The following is a 19,389-nucleotide window of genomic DNA, read 5'->3' as shown; positions in this document are numbered from 1 at the left end:
TCAACTTTCTATTTGCTAAGAAATAAAACTTTGGCATCGGCTGCATCACGTACACATCAAATTAATTAATTTTTTTTTCTTTTTTTTCTTTTCAGAGAGAGAGAGAGAGAGTCGGGATACACACGTGTCTTTATTGCTGACCATTTAATCTCGTGAGAAAAAAAAATATAAATTGAAGAAAGCTTTGTAGTTCGGAAAGTGGGAAGAATTGCATTGTGGCGTTTGGTTGTTTGAGAAGAAAATGGAGAAGCTTTTCTCATTTGAACTTTTTGGTAAACTCTGTCTGGTAGATAAATGAAAAAAATAAATAAATAGAGATACTGACTGGACAGTCGGGAAAGTGCTTCCGAGATCTGGTGACACTTTTTCACAACCGACGTGTCTCGGTTTGTAAACAGACGGAAACAATTTAGATACTGTATTTTCAATGGCTAAAGAAATTTTCGTTAAACTCGAAACAATCGGTACTAGAAATAGTTACGTCTTATTTTATTTTTTTTATCTGGGAAATTACGCAACAACTGTTGCTAAGCGTTTACCATAAAAGTTTCGAGTTGTAAAATGTAAATTTTAACACTTTAGATGTCACCAAGTAGCGGCAAATGTTTGGAATTTTTTTAAGAATTTAAATTTTATAATATTTCTGTGAAATATTTTATTCAGTTGTCAGGTCCGACGCCCTCGCCAAAAGTTGCATAGAAAAAAACGTCTGATCGGAAAATTGAGAACCGACAGATAAGAAAGTGATAAAGAAAAAGGAAAAAAAATACGACCTAAGAAAGAGCGTGTGTTCTGATGATACTATCGAAAAATATTGGTTGGCTTGCATGTATGTCTACGTCGTAGACTCATGTCCCGCAGAAACTTTTATAATTTTGGCTTGAAATCGACTTGCCTGCCTGCATCATCCTGATATATTATTATTCGTGAATCGTACCTTCTTTTTCGGAATGCCTTCTTTTCGCTGTTGGGATATAAAATAAGAAGAGCGAAAAGACGTCCGACGGCTGCTAACAGAAAATTCAATTTTATGCACATCAGTTACGAGTGAAATTCATATAAACTTTTTGGTTTATATGAATTTAGTTTTACCATATGATTACACTGTACTTTCAAAAACTTTTTTATTTATGCATTTTTATTTATTTTGGATTCTTGCTTACTAAAACTGTTGAAAAGCTCTTACTGGTTTATTTATTTATTTTGTTTCCTCTTGTTTACGAAACGTTTTACAAAGTATCCAAAGCTGGTTAAGCGGTTACTTTGAAGAGTAAGCTCATTATATGTTGCAATTAGCTAATTACCAGGACTTATTACTAATGGAAAGTTGTATGAAAGGAAAGGGACGACGGTTTGATTTTGAAACTGTCAAATAATCGTATGCTTTTACAACTAATCAATAACTAACAAGCAAAGTTTCGTAAAATACCGTTACAAGTATCAGGTATCGAGTTTATTGCACTTTTCCCCGTTTTCTTTTCGCAGGAGTCGGTGAAAATAAAAAAAAAACCTTCAAAGTTTTTGTGGAGCAAAAAAATAGTAATAAGATTGAGTCATAGGTTGGTCTTGTAACCACTCGGAGGATCTAGCAGTTGAAGCCAAGCGACTGAAAGTCCCGAAAACTGTTACGTTCGTCCGTAAAATCCCTGAGGGCTTCTGCTGGACTGTGGATGAATTTCCCGAGACGCGACAAAACTTGCCGATGAACAGAGAAACGAGCAAGTTGTCTGAGTAGAAGCAGCATTGAGAAAAGCAACCACGAGTTCGGTAGTTCCCCGTCACTCCGCCAGGAAAATAAACGAAAAAAACCAAGTTTTAAAAACGGAATGCAAGGAAAATAAATAAAGAAAGAAAGAATGAAAGAAAGTTTTTCACCGGTCGTGGGACTTGTTTAAAAGTTTGTCATTACTTTGTACTCTCTGTATGTCGAGAGATGCCCCCTCTTTGGGCCTCTGACTCATCCTCTTGAGCTCCTCTTCGCGTTTCATGTTCACCTTTTTCTGTTGACAACATCTTGCGCTCTGTTTTCCCCCTGACTGTTGCTACTCGTCGTTCTGATACCCGCGCCGACGGCTAATATCATTTTAAAACCAAAGTTTTCAACGAAACTTAAATTTATTATTTTTCTATTCCCCTGCGGTGACTTACAAAGAGACTGCGGGATGCATTAATGGGGAAAGAGGATCAAGAGGCGGTAGGCGGGTCTTTATAACTTGTTTTTCTCTCAGTGCTTTTATTTTATTTCTTTATATTAAAAAAAAATCATAATAATAATAAAAACATTCAGCAATTTCATATCTTACAGAGAATGATAGATAAATAGACTTCGTGTCGGTAGTATATATCTGAAAGTTAACATGTGATATAAAAGTGAGTGCATCATTTTATATTTATGATGGAAGCATTGAAAAAAATAATAAAGAAGGGAAAGAAAAAAAAATATAAATATAAATAGAAGTAGAAATACTGCAGGAAAAAAAATAAATTTTTCTATTCATGGAAAATATCCATTGCTACCGAATCCTGTGTGGATAGGAGTAGACTCAGAGAACGAGTTTATACTGGCTGGAAATAAAGAAAATATATAGAACGGACAAGAGAATTACTGATGATTTGTCGTTTCACTCGTCGAATTTGACGAATATAAAAATTAAAAATTCAACAATTTCACGTTTCCTTTCGTCCTCTATGTAAATATATATGTGTTAGCATCAGGTCATGGATATAGATATATTTTGTACATGATTGTAACTAGTTTTCGAAGCAACAGCGAGAGATATATTGGAAGAAGTGGGTGACGGACAATAGAGAAGGTCCATTTTTCATATGCCGAATTTATTATTTTTCGAACAAAGCGAAAAAGAAATGTGTCGATAGTTGTACCACCCTGCCCGGAAATGTCCGTCCTCGATGGTGGCGCGACTATAGCTTGCGCTTGATTGCAAGCCGGATAAGCTCGACGCGTCGAAAAATAGGTTCCGTCAGCGGTCGATCAACGACGGAAACCGTTTGTCGCGATAGATTGCCCGTTAGAGAGAAATTTTGACATGTTAACGATAGGCAGACCGAGTTTCACTGTTGGCCCTGAAAAAACACCGGCAAGCTATCGCGGCAATAATGGGTCGCCAGCTTGTTAATTACGAAATTCCATCTGACGGCAAACGAGTCGAAAATTGTTGAAATAAATGATTAAATGAACTTTGATGCTGAATTTCATTAAAAAACAGAGCTGTGCCCATTTTTTTTCCTTTTTCTTTTTACAATTATTCATTTATGCTTGTTTCCATTTGTTTTATATTTTTTTTGTTTACTGAGGGAATTTCAAAATAGCTTAAATCAGAGGTACAAGTGCCGACGAATGGAACATCAAGAAAAAGTAACAGCGGGAGCGAAAAAAGAAGTAAATAAAAAAAACGATACCTTTACTCACTTAAAAAGGAGATTAAAGGCAGAAAAAACTGGACCAGCAACGAATTAAACTGGCGTCGACTTTAGAAAAAAGACCGATAAAAATTCAGAGAAAGAAAATTAAAAGAATTGTGTTGTGTAAAAGAATTCTCTTTCTCTTGCTGGTTTGCTAATTTTATTAGCTCGACACTGGTACTTTTATCGTTCGACATTTACGATTTCAATATCTATGTTACACAAAATAATTACCTTGAAAAACGTAAAATATTTTTTGATAACCGGCTTCGATTTCCAATTATTTCGAATTGAGGGAATTTGAACGGTTTCGGAAAAAAAAAAAAAACGCGTGATTCTGGTTTCCGGGTACAATTTCCATTAATGATTCGAATGAAAACTAATAAATAGAAGCTTTTTGAGTCCATTGTGTTGATCGTAAAAATATAATTATATTAAATATACATAGGAAGGAAAAAAGATACGGAAACCGATAAAAATTCGATGAAACATGCACGGGGGATGTATTCATTTAAATTCCTGTCGTGCCCAACCCTCACACACACCCACCATCATTTCAGCTCTCTCGTTTGCATTCATGTTGTCTTTATTCTCATGTTTAAATCCGCGTAATCCGTATGATACGTATTAACGTCACTCAAATAGACAAAATGCTAAAACGTGAAAATAAAAAACCACCAAAAAAAACAGACTAGAAATCCATTTTGTAAATTTTTAGTTACTGGTTAAAATCCCTCGTATTTATTTATTCATATTTTTTTGATTCAACAATTAGCGGATCAGCTCTTAATCCTTGATAATTAAACGAGTTTAATTTAAATGTAAACGAAAAAGAAAAACCAGAACAAACCCATCGGAATCATAATAAAAGAATCCCAGGAACAAAGGAGCTGAAAATAAATGAAAAAACAAAAATAAAGGAATGATTTTCTGTTTGTGAATTCGTGGCTTTCACGACAGGTTATTTGCGAATCTAATGGACCGCAAGAGGCGGATTCTAGAACTGATAAATCTTTACCAAATCGACGTCTCCGCTCCAATTTATTCTTTTCGGAAAGCTCACTTATTTCGGCTTGATTTATTCACAATAACTAGCTTTTTCCAATTCGTATTAAGCTATTTCGAAAGTCGAAACTCGATCTTAAGGCTTCGCCCGAAAATTCCATTGCAATTAAATATTCGGTGCATTTTCAATATGCAGCCAAACTTCGCGTCAGATCTAATTAGCGATCAATTTTTCATGCACTGTAATAATTTCCCTCCTTTACATAGAAAAGTTTTCCAAATGCAGGATACGGTCTCCCGAAATCGGGAAGCGATTTGGTACAAAATGAAAATTAATAACTTTTCAAATAAAAGATTATATTCCAGTTTCGAAGGTTTTTAAATCATCAGGGAGATAAACCGTATTTTAGATTGAAAAGAGACAAATGAATAACGGAAATACGGTTGAATGAAAACGAGACTCCATTATATATAGTTACGTCTCACTGATCTATCTACTGTACGCTTGTAAGCTCATCTCTTTTATCTAATTCCCTATACATATACCCTGCCAATGAATTAAAGTTACTTCAGTTCATTTTCAGGATGAAAAAATGGATTATAAAAACCTCCAAGCAGCCATTATAGGATCCCAATTACAATTATAATTTAAAAAATAATAAATAATAAACTTCAATTAGATTTTCCAGAGGATTATAGTTGTAAGTCTTTGAAAAAGCGGTTTTAAAGTGTAAATGAATTACACTTACAAGTTGCTAAAAGACTACTCGGGAATTTTAAATTTAAATAACTTTAATTTTTAATTTACTTAAAGTTTCATAAAACTTTGAATTTACTAATTGCTTTTTTTCGGCTCTCTGTGATAGATAATATTATCTCATATTCTATGGAATAATTAAATACGTATAATGAAAATTTTTGTTATTATTATATGAGACTTTATTGAAAGTCAGTAACGTCAGAGGCAGACGCAATCACGAGTCACGGGGGCTGTATAAAATGAGTCGGGTTGAGTTATATATAAACTAGTGGGTATAGTAAGTAGATGTGCACACCAATAGCCGGGCGGATTTCTCCGTCGTTGAGAAGATGCCACTTGACTCAGGCATCTCTTTATTCATATATATATATATATATATATATATAGCACTTTCAGTAAGTACTTGGGACTTGAAATGTGCAAACCTCATATCGCACGACTGCAAATATTTCTCAGCCAAATAATCTCTCGTTCGTTGAATGAGCGAAAATAAAATGGATAATAAACCTCTAAAACAACTTTCTAAAATAATAATTATATATTAAAAAAAAAATCTATAAAAAATCAGAACTTGTCATCCTACTTGGAAAGATTGGAACCCGACTGGTTACTGTTCTGCACCCGATTCGATACGGTGCTGAAAAAAATGCTCGATTGTAGTGCAGTATCACACTGATTACTGTGCGGAAATTGACTGAATGATATGCGCACACGACTCAGTCAGGTTCTGTACAGTAATCAGTGTGATACTGCACCACAATCGAGCATTTTTTTCCAGCACCGTACTGAGTCGGGTACAGAACAGTAACCAGTCTCCAATCTTTCCGTGTACAAGAAGATCTAAAAAAAATCTATAGAATTTTTTCTACACTTTTATGTCCTAACATTCTTCCAAAAGATTCCGACGATTTTCTTAGCGGGGGTGAAATTGTAACTGATATGAAAAATATAAGAAAAATTCAGCGTCTGGTTTTGATCTTAACATTTATCAAAAAAATTCGGAAACTTAGCTGATGGCGCCGAAATCGATAAGTAGACTTAACGTTTGACATAAACTTTTTGACGAACGATATCGGGGTACAATGGCATTGAGGTTGTCATCTGTCGTTAAATCGATCAATCTTGCTTGCAACATAAAAAAAGATCGTATCACATAATTGATACTTGGTCGAATCAATCTTGCATTACTTATTACCGAAACGTGTGTCGGGTTTTACGATTCAAGAGTTGGGTTTACAACATGCACTTGGTACATATAACATTCGCTATAGTATAGTACATGCGCTCTGCGTAGCTGAGAAGACGGCTGTTATTGAGTAGTGAGCAAACTCAAGGTGAATAGTCAAACGAGGAGTAAGTAGAGTTGCAAGGAAGCGAAGGAAGGAATGAGCGAAGAGAGAAAACCCGTTGGAAATATTGCGTCGAGACGCGAGGCCAAGTTGCTCTCGACAGGAAGATTACTTCTGAGATTAGACGAGGTTGACAGAAGACAATTTAGTATCTGGGTGATCAGCGAATAAAGCTTGCGGTTATGGCTCCAAGATCGAGTGCACTGAGGAACTGAGTCGGATACTGGCGAGCCGATGCTGGTCTTCTGTATACGTGCCGTTGTTTTTACCCAGTGTATGTAGTTCAAGTTGCTGTTGTTGTTGTTGTTATATCCAGCTTCTGATGCTTCTAAAACAGACATCAACCACTCCACTCTCATACCGTCAGAGATCCTCTATTTGTCTCACTTCCTCCATCTCTTTAATGCCGAGATGGAGCCGAAAGACAAGAGGTCGAGTCAGTACTTGAACCAGCAGCTACTAGGCCCCCTTTAGGAATATATATTGCCGTGCTTAATTACGTTCTCGGTGTTTCCTGTGCACGTGCCAAGAGAGAAATGCATTGTGGCCAGGGGTAGATCCAGCCCGCCCGGCATCCTCCATCCATGTCCCTGGCAATTTTCATAGCTACGTTATAATTAACCACTTTCGCATTAATTCAGTGAATATAAATTGGTTAGCATGTCACAACAAAATATAAAACACCGAGGGTGGTTATATGTGACTGAATATATATACATTATATGTACTCTAGACTGCATAGGACACAGTGTTGCCTGAGGCGGTGAATACATCATTTAAATTTAATGATATTGGAGGAGGTTGTTTAATCAGTTCGACTAATCGGCAATACTCTATCTATACATCTACGGGATGAAAGCGAATCTCATCGTCGTCGTAGTCGGGCAAGTCTACTGAGCTCCATTGTTCTCGAGTCACGCTTCTCAATCCAGCAGGACAAAAGCGGGGAATTGAATATCCGGCGAAGCACCACGGCATTCGACCGACCGTAAGACAATCGTCCGCTAAATCGCTCGGGAGGTTGGCAAAATCGTGGTCGGATGTCCGTAGCTCTTACCTTGCCGCGATTCAATCAGTCAACTTGAAATAACGTTTAATGGCTTCATTTTAGTTCCATTTATTTTTTATACCGTTCAGTTGAGCGGAAAACTGTTTCGACGTTTTATAATTTTAAGTACAAATACAACTTTTTTCTGCTGATAATCCAATCCAACTTGTAAGATGTCTTTAACATTCCTCGGGAGTGTTTACACCCTGAATGCCTTTCTTCATGTCTGTCTTTACATTCGCAATCTCTTCGCTCTTGTATTCCTTGTAACTGGGAAAGCATCAACTCCTCTAAAGTTAAGCGATTCTGCGCTGCGAACGGTGCGGTGTAGATGAACGTGCAAGTTGGACGTTACAAAATTGCAGACGGGTTCGCCGGCGAAAGTTCGCCGTGAAGTTTCTGTCAGTGAGTTTAATACACTCTATATATACTAAATATTGTATGAACGTTGTGGTGATAATAGTGGCAAGGGCGGTGTAATAGTGGTCGCATTACCAACTAAATATAGATGGTGAGAAAAATAAACGTGACAAAAAAGTTGTCTCGAAGGAGCACGGGGTTGCAGACAAGATACCCGGGTATTTATTCTACGACCCCAATAGAAACTGTTTTGAGGTATATCTTGTGGTTGTAATGCAACTTCTGCAACAACTCTACTTTAATCTGTAAATTCAGCCGTCATAATCTCAAAATAATTATTATTTTATTCACTTCTCTATTCAAATTTCGTACTCCTGAGAATTACACAGTAATTTTTAAAAAAATATCAGCGGGTTCTCCATTGGATTGAAAATTTTAAAGTTGAAATACACCGGGGATTAAAAATACTCTTTGTCACTTGAAATTTGACCCAATGTGTGGCATCTGTGTCAGTTTATCAGGATTTTTTATTCCCTTGGAATTTAAATCTTAAAGTATTATCGACATTCCGAATTATCGAGTGCCAGTCAGACTGTTTCAAGAAAGACACTTTCGTCGCCGTGATAGCTGCCAGAATAGTTGCTACCCAAGTTACCCATCGGATTTACTTTCAATGTATCGAACAGCTTGGCGAATCTTTAATGGCAACCGACCCAAAGCACTTTAGCCTCGACCACTCTTGTACTTTACAATCTATATAGTGATCTGTCTTTCTCGCTAGCATCTACATCAATTCATCTTGCTTCAGTTACTTGCTTCTCTGATTTTCATCACTCACTCACTTATATATACATGTATATATATTATTTTACTTGCCCTCTTGTAGTAAAATCGCACGTCTTCTTGACGATTTTACGCCGTAACTTGAGCCTTTCATGCAGCCTCTGCCACACAGAGGACTCGGGGTATTGGTTTTCAATTTGCATCCTCCAATACTCACTCATGCGTTATTCCACCGCAAGTTAGAGCTCGAAAGCTAAAAGTCAACGCATAACTTTTTGAAAATCAGATCCGATGCTTTAACTACCATCGGAAAAATAAAATAAATGAAAGCATTTATTTTCTATTCCCTATTCTCTATTTCCCAACTACTTAAAAATAATTTATTAGACCATTTTAAACTGATCGTTTAAATGAATCTAAAAGCTTATCATTTATTTAATTTTTATTTCTCTTTTATTCAAACTAGACATTAATATTTTACTAAATGCCTGAATATATTTGAATATTCACGAGCAGAGAGTTAAATTATTAGGTAATATTTAAAACCCCGTAATCCCCTGGTTTAACGTTAAGAAATACATGATCAAATGGTAAAAGCTGTTGGAAAAACTCTCGAAATATCCAGGCTTTTTACTTTGTCACAAAATTTATTTAAATAATAAATAACCCATTTTCTCCTTTCGGTGTAATCCAACTTTGTTGACAAAGAAATCCGAGCCCAAGTCTTGCAACTATCTCGTAACTTGTTTCCCACAGAAAAAGCTCAAAGTCAATGCCGTTAAAAACTTTTTTAATGCCATCAACTTTACTTGTTATTTTAAAACCATTCATTTTGTCTACAATTCCGTATCAATAGTTACCTATTTTACTCTACTTCTAGTCTACTTCAGTCTTCTAACATTTCAGTCCGAGGTGAGATTAAAAATTACGTAACTATGTAATGCAGACAAAGTATTAGTATTTGTCGCGGGATTAAAACAGAGGAAACGAGCACACAATAGTGTAGTTTAAGAGAATAAAATTAGATTGTGTTTAATCAGTAGCTCTCTCTGATATTCAGTGTATGTATGTGTGTGTGTGTGTGTGTGTTTCGGATTGTGGAATATCGTTCAGATCTATTACAGCTGTTGGATAGAACAAAGCCAAAATCGTTCTTGAAATTCAACGATTGCCAACTGGTGAATTGCTGTATCTGGTGTTGTGTGGAATAGAGTAGAGTAGAGTGGAGTGGAGTGGAGTAGAGTAGAGCAGAGTATAGTGGGAATTGGTAGAAAAATAAAACAAAGGGAGAAAATGGCGGTGAACATTGCAACGTATCTTCCACTTCGTCAAGCACTAAAGCCTCTGCGAAATGTATTTCATTTATATATTTTTTTGTTAAAACTTTTTTTTTTATTTCAACATATGTATACGGAAAGAATTTTTTGATAAAAATTACTCTGTAATTTTGAGTAATCCTGGGCCGTTGCAAAAAATTTGTATTTTTTGTTCAAATGCTAACGTTGCTAGACTATGTTTTACTCTATTGTTGAGTTATTTTTTACCAGCAGATAAAGTGGTATGATAGTATGATTTCATACCCTCTTTAAGTCCTATATTCAATCGATTATTGTGAATATCAAAAAATTTTCTTGAGCCAAGAAATTATTTCTAGTCCTAAGAAAATTTTTGTTTTCATTTTTTAATGCAAAATTTTTCTTGCGCCAAGAAATCCTTTTTTTCTGTGTGGCAATATTCATACGAAAATTATTTCCGTGTATGTGCGTTATTTTGTGTTAAAAGAAATCGGAATTGTAAACTAACAGATTAAAATGTACTTTTTGCTATTTTTATTTCTGTTAGTCTGGATACTACACACGGCTGTAAACACTGAAGATTTTTATTTTATAAACTCACTTAAATGTGGATTAATCGGATTACATGCTTGCATAAGTTAATGTATGGATATATAATATAAGCTTGGGAATTCACGTGTAACACGGGAGTATCGTGCACCAGGCACCCAAACTCGTGAAATTGTTGGTAGCCTGCATCATCAAACTCTCTCCAAGCTAAGCTAATTAATCTAGGCCCATCAAACGAGCAGATCGCTGCCCCACGTCGGTTTCACTACAGATGACAAATTACCTTGATGCCCGCAGCTAAATGCCGGTACCCACTGGCTACGACCAGCTACACACGTGCACACCCCCGGCCTAACTGTATCATCATCATCCTCATCATCATCATCAGCATCAACATCAGCATCAGCATCACAATCACCGGCTAAACGCACTTGCTACAACCATCACCTGCGCTCTGTTAACTCCAAACTCTTTTGGACTTTATGCTTCATGACTTACTCTGTGGTATATTATTTATTACCATGTCCATTTGTACTAAATATATATGTATATATATTTGGGCGCTTCAAAAATTTTTTTTTCATTTTTCGATGTCAGTTTTCAGAGCTGAAATAAATCAATTTAAAAAGTCGCGCGCGAAATTTCAATTCTGAGCGGCCTCCAAAAATTCAAATTTTGAAGTTGAATTTTTTTCGTGTAGTAAAATTTGTCATAACGAAAAAAAATTAAAAAAATAAAAATTCGAATTTTCAATATTTAAAAAATTTTCAAAACTATCAAGTCAGTTCGTAAATTTAATTCTTTTTAATTCAAATTTCGAAAGAGCTTTTTATTTTACAATGAATTAATTTTTTTAACTGTGAGAGCAAATAAAAAAATCTAATTTTTTTTTAGATAAATATTTTTACCGTCTGAATATCTTTCATGTATTTCATTACGAAAAAATATATATTCAATATTTATTTTAAATGGAGAGATAAAATTTCCACACTGCAGATAAAGTTATTTATTTTTAAAAATAATCGGATGTGATTTTTTTTTTTTTGTAAATAAAATAAGTCGAGTAAATTTTCAGTTTGTGCTAAAAAGGGAGGAAAACAAAATATAGTGTCTTTTGTAAATAAAAACGATGCGATAAACAAACGGAAGTAAATAAACCATCAGTTCTCAATTACCGTGGGGTGAAATAATGTGGATTGTGCTATCAACTGGCATTCAAATGGTAATTTTATTCGCATTAGGACGAGACGTGAGTCATAGTCATGAGCTCAACTTAACATTGCGAGTAGTTACAAATAAATAAATAAATAAACTAACATAAAAGTGGAATTATTATACACGACAGGACATATTGCTCAATAAATCTTCGCGCGAAACGACGGGAGAGTTCAACAAATTTCCCCGCGACTTAATAAATTACACGGTAATAATAGTTAATATTATTCAATACTTTTTTTCTTTTTTTTTTCACTGTATATTCATGGATCGGGAATACATACATATATTTTTTGTTAAATACTTCTCCTAAATACCATACAGATATAAATAGATTTTTTCCGCGGGTTAATTGACATAATTTATTCCAGTTTAAAATGACGTCGGTCAAATATTCACTCGGTTTATTGAATTCCCGATAATATATTCGTACTAAAGTAAATGAATAGCTTAGATTTAAAAAATATGAGTACTTATTATTATAAAATAATAAATAAGTGATATTATGTGAATTTTTAGTGTCACTAAAAAATATTATGAATTGTAAAAAAGTTTGGTAAGAGTTTACCGATAGCATCGAGCTCTTTGTCATAATATGACAAGAAAGAATATATATACATATACATATATGTATTAAATAGTAGTAGGGAGTCACGGAGGTACTCGTCGAGGGAAATTGCCTGGCAGCGGCAGCTGTTACGTCTCTTTACTTTTTTTCTCCTCGGCGTGAAGTATATCCAAGAAAATCGAAAACTCGAAAAAAAAAAAAAAAAAAAAAAAACTATATTATCATCGACAAAAAGCGATAATGAGTATCGAAATGTTCTAAGTAAATACAAATTGCAAAGTTATCCACAACATTTCAATTTGGTAAGAAAAAGTTTGAACGTCTTTTTGAATCCCTTAAACAATTTCGGTGAATTAAAATCTTTATGGTAAAAATCCTTGAACTAATGTGTTGAGCACTTAGACACAAAGGGTTACTAAATAAATGTATGCAAATTTAGTGGTGTAATTACAAGTTTTCATAAATGGAAAAGAGAAAGTAGACTACTACAGTGCTCGAGGGATAAAGTAAAGAGAAAATAAAAAAGTTTTTGGTAAAAAGTAACTTAAACACTGAGTGTAAATGTAGTTGTGTTGTTTTCGCCACCGGGCAAAGACCAAAGTTTCACCCTCATTTTCCTCGGCTTTTCCTGAGCCTCTTTAATTTATCGTTTAACATTTTCACCTTTTCATGATGACGTGCCAGTAGGGAGAAAGACCCGAAGGAGATCTTCCTTAGACAAAAAGAGAAACAAACTAATAAAAAGTTTAAGAAGCCACCACGCGACCACCCGAGGGTTTAACGCTCCTTTGATTATCTAACAGCATTTGTACTTGCTCTTGCAATTTAATAGCATTCAAATTAATTTATCGCTTGGGGGCGAATCAACTCAATGCCCAAGAATTTTCGTAAACTTAGACAGTTTGTATAAATATAAACATTAACAGGTAATAGTAGTTGTGCATACATCAGCGCAAGCAATGAATTAGCGCACGACTTAGCTCCTGAAAGTGACAAAGGGAGACGTTATTGTTCCATTTCACGTAAGATAAATAAATGGGGATCAAAGTTTAAGATTGAGACGAATCTACTGCAGAGCTTAATCCTAATCTGTTATCAGGCTGAGTAATGATACAGAATATACGTCTATAAGCCATCATCTTCGGTTATCTTCTTGCCCGTATCATTATTATCGTGATCGTCATGAAGGTCGTAGTCCCCATGGTCATTGAACGTTGTCCTCTCTGGATTATCTCATGTCTGATGAGGCAATTAAGTCGGAACAAACTGTCGGACGGATTTACGCCAACGACAATAGGTTACGCTCTACTCTAATGCCCGACGGTGACGCGACTAATGGCGCGCCGTGGACGCACTGACCTCTATTGGCGGCGTCGGTGCACTAAACTCAACGCTCGTTACGCTTCGACCGCATACCTGATAATGTTTTCGGGCTATTTGTTATACTGCCCTTGCACTCGACGCAATCGTTTGTAAAATTACGTGTTTGTGATACGTTTAACAGGTTCTGTGTCGTAAGTGGTTTCAACAGCTCCATTTTATTCATGTAATTTAATTACAGAAAAAAAAATCCGTGGGTAATGTAATTGAATTCTTTTCGATTTGGAGTAATAAAGAATTTTCTTCACAATTTCGGGGTAAATAATTTAAATGCAATAGAATAGACTTGAAATTTAGTTGTGATTCTACGCGATTTATTGTCTCCATTTACGTTATCCTACGCTAGACACTGCATCTCTTTTAGTTGGATAATAAAGATGTTTATTGCCACTATCCCTGTCATTAGTCTTGTGGGAATTCTCTAGAACGAATGGAGTTAATTTAAAACTCCAACAAAGTGAAATAATTTGTACACAAAATTTTGAACCGGTTCAAAATATATTTTTCTTTATACCTTAGTCGAAAGTACGCACTTCCCTCCTTAATTTTGAGGCCTAAAGTCTTATTTCCCTCTCCTGGTGGAGTTACATGCCCCTCACTTATATCGCCGGGAGCAAAAAATTTTTTCGTGCCTACAGTAACAGCCGGTTGCTGCCATCTAGTGATCGTCTACCACTTTATAAATAAAATTTTTCACGGCTTTATATATGCGTCAGTATTTTTGTGTCTCGTTGTATGTAATATTTTAATTAAACAGTGTAATTACAATGATAAGATGAATGAAAAAGTTTCATCGGATGAATCTATGGACGAGGATGAGGTGATAAAAGATTTTGATGCAGAGGCGAAGTTAATTATTGAAAGTTTATGTATTTATTTATATATTATTTATTGGCAGGAAAAAAATCTTGTTTATAGGCATAAATTTATTTCTTTCGAAAAAAAATAGTTATTTTTTATTTTTTATAAGTATAATTATGTCTTTTTTTTTGTTTTGTTTTTGATGCCTGCCCCCGCCGACCAGACGCACTCGCTTCGCTCGTGCTTTCAAATATCGCGGGGCAGGCAGCAAAAACGCAACAAAAAAAAAAAAGAGAGACGGAAAAAAATTAAAGTTTTATGTATGTCCGAAAGAGGCGCGTCAATAGGGAGCAAATAAAAAAAACATGGCCGACCTGTCAGCTGAAGGCAGAACGTGGTTGTATTGTTTATAGTATTCAAAAATGTAATTAATAAACGTACTTTCGACCAGGTATAAAGAAAAATCGTATACACCACACGGGAAGATAGTTGAAAGCCCTGCCCTGTGTGTCATGAAGCCCTCGGCTTCGCCTCGGGCATCTCATCACACGGGGCAGGAATTTCAACTTTCTTCCCTTGTAGTGTAATATACTATTTTTCAGCTTTTATACTCCATATGCCGACGAAATAAAACGGTAAATTGTTTGTATTGGATTAGTTAGTTATTGTATCGGTAAATTTTTTGTGTAATTACAAGACTAATAGACGTGTACGGACATTAAGGACTATCGATACTATATAGACATCAAGAGTACTTGAGAGATCCAGAGGATGCTTGGGTGAACCGAGAATTGGGAACGATAGTTCTCAAGGGCCATATCACGAAATCGATGGATCGTGGGCTTGGTATCGATGCCAACGATATTGTAGGAGTAGAGCAAGTGTATCGAGAATTCGGTCGGCCGATAGATACCAGAAGAGACAGCCGTTGCATTATCTCATCTACTAATTGTTACAAACTACCCATCGCACACGCTCTGCCCGACGATCGTTAATTTCGACATCGTCGCTTGCTATCTCTCACTCACTCGCTGTTTTCTCCCTGTCTATCAATACCCAAATGACAACCGATAACGACCATCGGAAAGTTACCGCCACACAACTTTGCCTTTAAAAATAATTCAAACTCATTTTTTTTTTTATTTTCCTCTCTAATTAAAACTATACATTTATAATTCGTCCCCTCGGTAATTATAATAATTACGAAATAATTAATAGCTGAGTTTGTAGTCGAGTAATAATTTAGTATTTCGCAAATTAAACAAAATTTTTTTTTCCGTACAAAGAAAAAAAGTATGCTTGTAAATTTAATTAAAATTAAAAATTCTTGACAATTAGGGCAAAATTAAAAATAATAAATGTGAAGAAAAAAAAAAAAAAAAAAAAACCATCACACGGTGGAAACTCGGTACTTGATATGGCTATAACTTTTAATTATCCTAACCTTCAGAGTAACCAGGAGCGCGTATCAACGCGTGTTACAGCACAGACTCGAGAGCAGTAAACTTGGCGACGATTTTTACTCATTACTCGCTTGAGACAAATTTATTCCGTGCATGAACCTATTATATGACTTTTAATATTTCAGATGTCTCGTCAAAAAATTAATGTATATAAATATATACTTTTTTTTTCATTTTATCATAAGTCTAGGGTTTATTAAAGAATTTTCGAGCCATTATTTAAAAAAAAGCCACTTACCCTTCGACTGTTGCCGTCCTTAGGATTAAGGTCTGAAGCTACGGTTCCAAATATTGTCGGCTGTAACATAAAATAAATGAAAATATAAATATAAAGGATCATTAATTTTATTTGAACAATAATTTATAATTATAAATGCTTTTGGACTCTATGGACTGGGTCTTTAGCGATCTCAGTTAATTTCAAAATCGAACATGGGCAATAATTTTCCCGTACAACGTACGCAGCAGCGAGCTAATAAACCAGACAGCAGGGGCCACGTTAACGTTCTAGAATTCGCAGCGAGTGAGCACTGGGGACAAGTCAACACACAAGCATCTACCTGCATGTCCACCCACCCACACACACTCGCGCACACTTGGATAAATCTACGCGTACATACACGTGAGTGTAAACACAAGGGGTATTATGTGAGGCATTATGTACGCTACGTTCGAGAGATTTATGCCATTGCCCGAGGTGTGGTTATACCTCGATACGCTTCCCTGAAACATCGCCGAAAGCTAAATGAACAGACATATATATTTAGATTTAAAGACATACTTTTTAACTTTTCAAATCTGTCTGCATAATTGTCAACTATTTTTTTTTTTACTTACATAAGGACAAGAAATATGAAACTTTGTTGAACGAAATTACGGAAGGTTGTTATCCAATTCAACTTTAAATTTTATGTCTTGTTATACTTCAAGAAGTGTAACTTCAATATTTTTTAAATTTAATGCTGCATTATTATTTGAATATTTGCCTGTAGCAATTTAAAAATACAATAAATTCTTTTTCATTCTTAACAATTTGTACATCAAATTTTATTGTATAGTAAATTTGTATGTACCTGAAGATCGAAACGTTTTTCGAACAACGAAAATGAAAAAAATGGATGAAATTTGACTGCTTAAGGCGTAGTTTCGGGGGTAAGGGTTGGCTTAAGATTTTCGGCTGACATATTAGCATCTACTTGGGAAACATTTCAGAAATCTAGTCATCCAGTAGATTTTTCACTTTTCAAATTTTTTTTTTCGTAGGGCAAAAAACCTTACGATCTTCAGGTACATAAATTTGTTTAGTTATTTATGGAATATGATCCAGCAGCTTCCATGAAAAAATTTGAAATACGGTTGATCCTGATCAAAATTAAGGCATCTGGTGGATGCCTAAAGGCCTTAGGAGTATCAGGCGAGTCTTGGAAAATTACACTAGCATCCAGAAGTAATGGAAAAAAATTTTTCTTCACAACACTGAGCCCTGGGTCTAGGATTTCTATCGGATTTCTCTGACGACGATCCTGCTCAAAATTAAGGCATCCGATGAATGCCTTAAGGCCTCAAAAGTATCAGACATGTCTTCTGAAAGAACGCTAGTACGCAATACGAGTCATCTACATATATTTATATATTTAGCCAATTTTGAATTTATCAGGCCAACTTGCGATACCAAATTTTTTTGAATTTGAACAATTGAAACCCGATTTTTATTGATACTTTTGTAACGGAAATATAAAAGGTAAAATTTAATTTGTGATACATTTTACAAGGGTTTAAAAAAGTAATGATGTAAAGAATTTTTTATCAAGACAAGAACACGTTTGAATGTGCAGTTTTATGATGACATATATTTTATATTTTTTGGGCTATATTGTTTCAGCTATTGTTGAATCAGTAAATGAAAATAGGTAGGAAAGAAAACTATAGGAATGGTAATAATCTTCTTATGTTGAGTATAAAAATGTACGATTATAAAATAGTCATAAACCTCGTGATGTTTTGATACGCGATTGTCAGCGAGTCGCTGGTCGATAGAAGGATTTAGTGCTGAGAGATGAAAAATAAATTGGACGTTGAAAAAGGAATGCGGACTGTCTATGGGTATCGATCAGTGTATTGTTGGCCGGTTTAAATGGACTCGGGAATAGCGACGGCGATCATAATTGGAAAATTTATTATTAATGTCTAATATGTAATGTCAGTCATGTTGGATCCGGCTTTTATAAATAACTAATTTACTTTTTTAATTTTACTTATACCTGAAACTATTTTTATGCTAAATCATGCACGCACACATGAATATGCAATGAATCATAGCTTTTGAATTTCAGAGCGGTCAGAAAGACAATAAATAATGGAAGAACAATTCGATCAAACTGTCACGCTTATCTTTACTATTCATCAAACTATATCAATATATATAGATATGGGTAAATTTGTTTTGCCTTTTTTTATTTCTTTTTATACAAACTCATTGTTATTTTATAATAATTGCATTTTATGAGTCTACTGTTTTATTTTTATAACGAATATCGGGGAATGAATATTGATAGTTTTTTAATTTTTCGACAAGGGCTTGCGCACAAAGGAAATTAACATGAATGTCGAAACCAAAAACCACACACTATTAATATAAATGACATTTTAATTGATTTCTATCGAATATATATTACATTTTGTAATAATAAAATATTTCATGTCAATCGAAATTCAAATTAATTTATTAAGACTAATTTCGGATTTTCATCATCAATAAATTATCTCTAGTATATATGACATTGATCCAAATGCGGGATGGCATTACCTCGACAGTTAATAAAAAAATAATTTAATTGATTGTCAGTAATAATTAAAAAATGCCCGCTGCTTAAAATAATTTATATTTAATATTTATCATACATATTAACTACGCGAAAATTTTATAAGCAAACCTTTTAGTCCAACATGACGTTACCAGTATGCTAATTACTATCCTACTAAAGTTCTGAAGGTTCATGACCTTTTTTTACCCCAGTATATATTTTTTTTTAATCCTTCGCCTTTTCCCTCGATAGATTTATACATTATGTTAATTATGCCAAGGGGTAGTGGACGAATTATAAATAAGAATTTTAAATATGTGAGATTAATTTTTGTAATTTATTTAGAAATAGCCAGCAGCCTCGTGCCCACAATTTAGTTCTGTCAAAATTTGTTCTTTTTTCGGACGCTCGAATTCGACCAAATTTTTTTTTTTTTGAGACGGAAAAATTTTTTTTTTCTTAAATACGTAAATGGAGTAAGGGAGGGAGGGGTAAAAGGGGGTACTCAAGAAAATACCAAGTTTTCGAGGACTCAAATACACTAAATCTTTTTTCTTTTAATGAGATTCAAAATAACGCTCAATTA

General features: G+C 34.6%; 1 protein-coding gene across 1 annotated transcript in view; it reads right to left on the bottom strand.

Moving 5' to 3' along the window:
- Positions 1–19,389, bottom strand: part of LOC130675449 (uncharacterized) — a 188,385-nt gene that overhangs the window by 75,760 nt on the left and 93,236 nt on the right. The window contains exon 4 of the mRNA XM_057481145.1: positions 16,238–16,297. Coding sequence (XP_057337128.1) covers positions 16,238–16,297 — 60 coding nt within the window. The remainder of the gene's footprint in view (positions 1–16,237; positions 16,298–19,389) is intronic.

Source organism: Microplitis mediator, chromosome 10 (genome assembly GCF_029852145.1).
Source record: "Microplitis mediator isolate UGA2020A chromosome 10, iyMicMedi2.1, whole genome shotgun sequence".
Taxonomy (NCBI): Eukaryota; Metazoa; Arthropoda; class Insecta; order Hymenoptera; family Braconidae; genus Microplitis; species Microplitis mediator.
Note: the sequence above shows the minus strand (reverse complement) of the source record. Positions and strands in the feature narration are given on the sequence as shown.